At 29.2% G+C, this 7,629-nt stretch overlaps 1 protein-coding gene across 1 annotated transcript; it reads left to right on the forward strand.

The window, feature by feature from the left end:
- Positions 1-1,680: 1,680 nt before the first annotated feature.
- On the forward strand, positions 1,681-5,420 carry LOC114395859 (cytochrome P450 71D9). Its single transcript, XM_028357726.1, has 2 exons — positions 1,681-2,689; positions 4,550-5,420. Exons 1-2 carry the CDS (start codon positions 1,811-1,813, stop codon positions 5,159-5,161), a joined length of 1,491 nt encoding a protein of 496 aa, XP_028213527.1. The 5' UTR covers positions 1,681-1,810; the 3' UTR covers positions 5,162-5,420.
- Positions 5,421-7,629: the final 2,209 nt, after the last annotated feature.

The following is a 7,629-nucleotide window of genomic DNA, read 5'->3' on the forward strand; positions in this document are numbered from 1 at the left end:
ATATATATATATATATATATATATATATATATATATATATATATATATATATATATATATACCCATGCATTATTATCATACATATGAAAATAAATATAAAACATAATGAAATGTCTAACAAAGAAAAGTATAAAAGAAACAAAATCTCAGAAAAAAAATTAGTTAACAAAATATAAAAATTGACAATAACTAAAATATTGAAAGCAGAGGTGTTTAGGGTTGAATTATAAAAATAGCATCACTATTTATATTCTTAGGTTTCTCTCAAACTCCGGGGGTACATTTGCACCCCTCAAGATAACATGGGTCCGCCATTGGTGAATACCGTAGTATTTAATAGTTTGAAGCCAACAAAATAAATATATTTAATTAACCAATTTATTTGTCTAAAAAGTGAAATAAATTAAAACATATTTTAAAATCATAAGATTATTCATGTCTTACTCTTAAAAAATATTGTTGACTATTTTTTCTTTAATTTTATTCTCTAATATTTCCATGACATCCACTTTAATAGTATTTTTCGAATTCCACTATCATGTATATAATTTGCTTCAATATTCAATTCTAAAAGTATCTATTTCATATATTGAAGAGTCATCACCTATTCCGATCTCGATACTTCTTATGGATGCACAATAATATAAAAAGACGAGTTACATGTTTGAAACAGAAACATTAGAAATGATAATATATACGAGTCCCTAGATAATTCAAAAGTTTGCATTTGGTTCTTTAGAATTAACTTTGAATTTGCACTCATATATATATATATATATATATATATATATATATATATATATATATAATTTCTTATGAAGGGAATGATAAAAAACTATCCTTATTGTATAGCGTGAAAGAGAAATACACAAGTTCAATATTCATTAGCCATTTAACTTTTCCAAATAATTGAGCATTATATCTAGTTAGTTAAAGTGTGATATGCGTATGAGAAAAAATTAACTAAAAAAATAGTAATTAGAAAGTAGCAAGTCAATTGCATTGGTTTTATTACCTAAGATTGTAATAAGAATGCTGGAATTTAATCTCTAATCTCTAATATGTCAGCCATTAACTTTCATTCAATACCTTTTAACATATCATTTTTAAATATATATATATATATATATATATATATATAAATAAGTTTAATGAAAATTCTATAAATTTTTGGGGTCCCTAATGAAAGCCAAAAATAATGTAATAAATAGATGTGATTTTCATTATAGAGTTTAATGTTGTTACAATATTGATAATGTAAAATAATTTTATCCTATCATTTAATCACAAATTATTATTGATATAATTTTTAAAATAATTATCATAAAATTTAATAAATTTATCATATATATATATATATAACAGATTATAATTAGATTACGAGGTAAAATTATTTTACACTCATATTTTCTCTTCATGATATAACTTACAACAATAAAATTTGGATTTTTATCATTAAAAATGAAAAATAAGGTACATTCGTATGACTAATATAATGTAGAGGATTAAGCAAATGAATAAGTAAATTGGTGATTTGTCAAATATTATCCTCTTTCAAAACTAAACGTCATAGTGTCCTCAAACCACTTCATTGTTGAAATATATACACACACGAGTTTTTAGCCTCTTTTTTTTCTATGTTCACATCTGTTCCATTTTGAACTGCTGCTGTTTTAATCAACTTTACAATATCATGAAATAATACCCAATAACGGATAATGAAGATTCAGCAGCCTATATATTAGAGTGCATGTGAAACAAAGTTTTATCACTAACTAGCCTTGATTTAATTAGTTCTATTTTCCCAATAATGGATCTTCAACTTCTCTACTTCACATCCATATTCTCCATTTTCATTTTCATGTTCATGACACACAAAATAGTAACCAAAAAATCTAACTCCACTCCAAGTTTACCACCAGGACCATGGAAGCTACCTATCATAGGGAACATGCACAACCTTGTTGGCTCTCCACTTCCCCATCATAGACTAAGAGATTTGTCAGCAAAATATGGATCCTTGATGCATCTGAAGCTTGGAGAGGTTTCAACAATTGTGGTTTCATCACCAGAATATGCCAAGGAGGTGATGAAAACACATGATCATATCTTTGCATCTAGGCCTTATGTCCTTGCTGCGGAGATAATGGACTATGATTTCAAAGGTGTAGCTTTCACACCTTATGGTGATTACTGGAGACAGCTAAGGAAGATCTTTGCATTGGAGCTATTAAGTTCCAAACGTGTCCAATCTTTCCAACCAATCAGAGAGGAAGTGCTCACAAGTTTCATCAAAAGGATGGCTACAATAGAAGGATCACAGGTTAACATTACCAAAGAAGTGATTTCAACTGTCTTTACAATAACTGCAAGGACAGCCCTTGGCAGCAAGAGCAGGCACCATCAGAAGCTAATATCGGTGGTAACCGAAGCCGCAAAGATTTCTGGAGGTTTTGACTTGGGAGATTTGTACCCTTCTGTGAAATTTCTTCAGCACATGTCTGGCTTGAAGCCTAAGCTTGAGAAGTTGCATCAACAAGCTGACCAGATAATGCAAAACATCATCAATGAGCATAGAGAGGCTAAGTCAAGTGCCACAGGAGACCAGGGAGAGGAGGAAGTTCTTTTAGATGTGCTCTTGAAGAAGGAGTTTGGCTTAAGTGATGAAAGTATCAAGGCTGTGATCTGGGTAAGGATAGACATTTTCCACCAATTTTATTGCATGATAGAAAAATGGAGAATAAAGTATGCTTTAATGCCTTCACACTTTAGTTTCAAAAACTATTTTGTATTTTCTAAAATGATTAGTAATCATTTTGTCATTCAAAATTTAATAGGTTTTGCAAATTGTTTTGAATATAAGTGTTTAAAAAGAAAAGAAAAATATAAACAGTTAAGGACATATTTTCTCATCCTCTTTTTTTAAGTGCTTTTTTCAAGTATTTAGAAGGCAAACTTTTAAAAATTAGAAATGTGATATAAACAGTTAAGGACATATTTTCTCATCCTCTTTTTTTAAGTGCTTTATTCAAGTATTTAGAAGGCAAACTTTTAAAAATTAGAAATGTGATTAGGAAACAAACACTTTCAAATATATGTGGCAAAATAGGTTGTACGGACTAGCCAAAATAATCGAAGAAGTCTTATGAAATGTAGGACTTGAACTTTAAATTTTGAACCTGATTTCATCATGGTCTAGTTTGGACTTAGCCGGTCAAAATCTAAATAATTTGAGCTATCATTGGGCTTTGATTTCATTTTAGAGATCCAAATTGAATCTAATCATTTTTGTCCCACCCCACTATAGCCTACAAACCAAGTCGAATTGAGTAATTCATTTTGCCATCTCCATTTTCAAACGTGCTCTTTTGAAAAATTTTAGGAAACAAAAAAAATTATTTTTGAAAACTGTTAAAAAAATGCAAGGCCTAAGCAAAATTTTTCTATAAAAGCAGCATGTATAAAGTTTTTTATAATTTGTTTCGCTCTTAAAGCATATTTGAAAGGGCTTGTCCCCTAAACAGTTCTCTGATTTCTAAAAGTTAATTTGTTCTCTTAATATCTGAATATAGCACTTGGAGAAAAAATAACAAGAAGAAGAGTAGTTATCTCCCATTGTTTTTTTTTTTTTTGGTTTATATAACACTTGATTTGAAAAGAATTTTCAAAATTTAATAGATTTTAGATGAGAAAATGATTGTTAGGTAATGTTTATATAACAGTTTGTTGGAAAGGAGAAGATTAAAGGAAGTATTTGAGAGAAATGGAAAAGGAGAGAATATTTAAAAGAAAATTAGTTTTTATCATTTGAGAAATGTTTTGGTTTTGGCTTGGTTCACAAATAACAACCTCCTCCCTTTTTATAGGCTCCAAAATGAAAATTCTAGATACATCAAGAAAAATTGTACAGGAGAGTTTTACATATTTCTTCCAACTATTTAGTTATACACATTTCTTGTAATTACTTATTGAATATTACTTCTACTTATCTTTACACTTTTCTAACATTTTCTTTGGAATAATAACACAAACTTAGATTGACCAAACACTTGATTAATGGATTAAATCAAATTTATATTATTCAGCACAATTGCCTATCAAATAAGTAATCTTCAAGTGTCTTAGCAGCATATCTGCATCAACATGCCCATAGCTCCACTCCCTTTTTCTGGTTTTTTGTAGCATTTGGCTTAAACTGCATAAAATATGAGTTTAATGGTGTTTTTCATTCCAACAAAATTGTCGACTGTTTGTCCTAGTCATGGAACACATAGATTTCCCCTCTTTTCCAGACAGATAATCAAGTAATTGTACAGAACAGTTAGATTGAGAGACGAAAATTTGGATATTTAGAAAATGTAGAGAAGAAAAGTGAGATTTTTGGAGACTGAGGAAAAAATGAGCAATTTTACATGGACAAAAAACACCATTAACTCAATAACATTTATCGTATTGTTTTTAACAATATAATCTTTGTTTCATTGGGTGCCATATCTATCTTGTCTTCTAGCCATTTAAATGTATTTAACATGATTACTTGATCTTGAAGGATATCTTTGGAGGTGGAAGTGATACATCATCTGCTACCATAACATGGGCAATGGCAGAGATGATTAAAAATCCAAGAACAATGGAAAAGGTACAAACTGAGGTAAGAAGGGTATTTGATAAAGAAGGAAGGCCTAATGGAAGTGGCACAGAGAATCTAAAATATTTGAAATCTGTTGTGAGTGAGACATTAAGATTACACCCTCCAGCTCCTCTTTTGCTTCCAAGAGAATGTGGACAAGCCTGTGAGATAAACGGGTATCATATACCTGCGAAAAGCAGGGTCATAGTGAATGCTTGGGCAATTGGAAGAGATCCAAGGCTGTGGACTGAGGCTGAGAGGTTTTATCCTGAAAGGTTCATTGAAAGATCTATTGAATACAAAAGCAATAGTTTTGAGTTCATCCCATTTGGTGCTGGAAGGAGAATGTGCCCAGGCCTCACATTTGGCTTGAGCAATGTTGAGTATGTGCTTGCAATGTTGATGTATCATTTTGATTGGAAACTTCCCAAAGGAACGAAAAATGAAGATTTGGGCATGACTGAGATATTTGGAATAACAGTGGCTCGGAAAGATGATTTATATCTCATTCCCAAAACTGTTCATAATTAGCCTACTCCATAGACTCTACACGTGACCTGTGGACCTACTCTCCATTTGGCAATGTATGTTTTGGACTTTTGGTATAGAATAAAGGATGTCCAGCATTGCTGTTATATCTCTAAAGTTTTAAACTTTTAAATGATTGATTTTCCCCTTCTCTAGAATCATAAATACTTTAAGGACTTGAAGTAATTATTCTCAATATTCCTATCTAATAATAAATTACCTTCATTTCATGTCATCATCTTGACTTGTTCTTAATTGATTAGAATTAGAACTATTGGTGTTTTTGTTCTTAATTGATTAGAATTAGAACTATTGGTGTTTTGAACATTTTCTTTTTAAATGCTATTATCAATATTATTTTCCTAGCTAATCAATGAGTTTCCTCCTAAATGGTCTTAATTTCAATAGTCAATCTTAGATATTATAATAATCTGTGTCTGTGTGTATCATGTTTGGCTAACGTATTCAATCCACACACAACTGAACTGAGCCGAGATATTGGCACCTTTTGGTACTGCTTTAGCAGCTGGCTCATAAAAGATTAGCCACTACACCTCTTCTTAATTTCATGTTTGTTGAGAAGTGTTTTTCTTTGTCGAGAATCGAGATTTCACAGTACCTCTGGTTAACAAGTTGTTTAAACTGTTTCTTTAAAACACATTTCCAAAAATATGTCTTTTCTATTCATTTAAACATTGTAGTTGCTAAATTCAGATTGTTAAGAAAAAAGTTGTTAACGGAAGTGAGAGCCTGAAATTACAGAGCCAATGGAACATCCAAAAGCAATTATTCCTAAAAGGCAATTAAGTTGACAATCAGGGTCCTATTTTGTTGATACAACTAATACTGCAAGAACCAGCAAGCACGTTCTGCATAAACAATATAATTAACATTGTTTAATTACATTAACAGATCAGCCAGATCACAATTTTCACAAACTGTTACAAGACTTTTCACACTTTCATGTTACATTGAATTGGGTTTGAAAGTGCATTTTAATAGATCTAAATTTGTTGGGTAATCCATGCTTTCACAAATAAAATTATCCACACTAAAAAAAGTTATACCTTAGAAAAAATAATAACAAACACAAGAATTTAACTCACGTGGTTCGACTATGTTCATAGAACCGTCTCAAAAATATTTTCACTATCACAAGAATGATTACTAACGCACCCCAAATAATGTATTATTTTACAAAATCAAATACCCCACTCAATGGTTACAATAAATTATAATACTCTCACAAAAATACACTTTTTTCTCAACAAAGTGAATTTGGTTCACAATCTCTATTCTCACACGCTCTCTTTTCATGTATTGTGTTTCTCTACTAATTATTTTCTCTATTCATAATGAAAATTGTCACTAATTATAATAAATAAGCTCTCTTGAAAGTTTAAACAAATATAACTTTCAATGCATCCATTCAACTAAAGTTCATATAGTAAAATGTAATTTTTTAGTTTGCATTTAAGTCACTTAAATCTGATAAAAATCTTAAAACAATTAATGTTCTGAACTTTCAAAGTCTAATTAAGTTCCTTCTCAATATATACCCTTATTTAATATTCTACTAGTAGTGATGCATGCATCAAAGATCAAGTATTAAATAATCTCATTTTACAACAATATTTTACTTCCATTAAATATTTCTTAACCTGTATGCATAGTCAGATGTCGTTTTTCTCTTCTTTTTCTCTTATATGTATGTATAAACCACTATGTTCTCTCCACTCAAAACACCATCTGAGTCAAGTAGGATCATTTGAGCCAGTTTGGTTGCTCAATTTTAAACTAAAAAAAGTTAGACATATTATTCGAAGGACTTTATATATTATTTTCAAATTAAAGATAAAATTTTACTTTAATAATGCTTAAATAATTTTTTCCCTATAAAATTAGAGATTTTGTTTTATTTCATTCATTGTTATTAAATAACAATATAATAACAATGTTAGCCAACAATGTAACAATTATTAACAATTGACTTATCATATTATCAAATAATACGACATTTAATGTTATTACTTAATAAAAAAAATACTAAAACTAAAATATTTAAATCTTTTAAGTTTTTTCTACATCACAATTAAACTCATTTATAATTAAATGAACATATAAAAAATTACATTATCCATGCATTCTAATTATACAAAAAAATTACATATAAGTAAACAATTTAGAAAAATAATCTTAGAATAATGACATATGAACATCCAATTTTTTTAAAACACTTATTCAGCATCCATCATTTCTCTCTATATCTTCTTTTATCGCATCATATAATCTATAATACTTATATTTTTTGTTTTTTTTTCCTCTCATTAGATATCATGTAGCATAACGAGTGTTGATAGATTATTTTCCATAATCTTGTTACCAAATTAAATTTGTTTTTGAACGATAGTTATATAGACCTATATTTTGTCATTTTCGGAAACTAAATTGTACTAATATAACGTAACAAC

This window comes from Glycine soja, chromosome 18, assembly GCF_004193775.1.
Source record: "Glycine soja cultivar W05 chromosome 18, ASM419377v2, whole genome shotgun sequence".
NCBI lineage: Eukaryota > Viridiplantae > Streptophyta > Magnoliopsida > Fabales > Fabaceae > Glycine > Glycine soja.

Coding starts and splice junctions, on each gene's coding strand:
- LOC114395859 (XM_028357726.1), top strand. CDS start 1,811: ATGGATCTTCAACTTCTCTACTTCACATCCATATTCTCCATTTTCATT. Junction 2,690..4,549: donor GTATCAAGGCTGTGATCTGG/GTAAGGATAGAC, acceptor TTGATCTTGAAG/GATATCTTTGGAGGTGGAAG.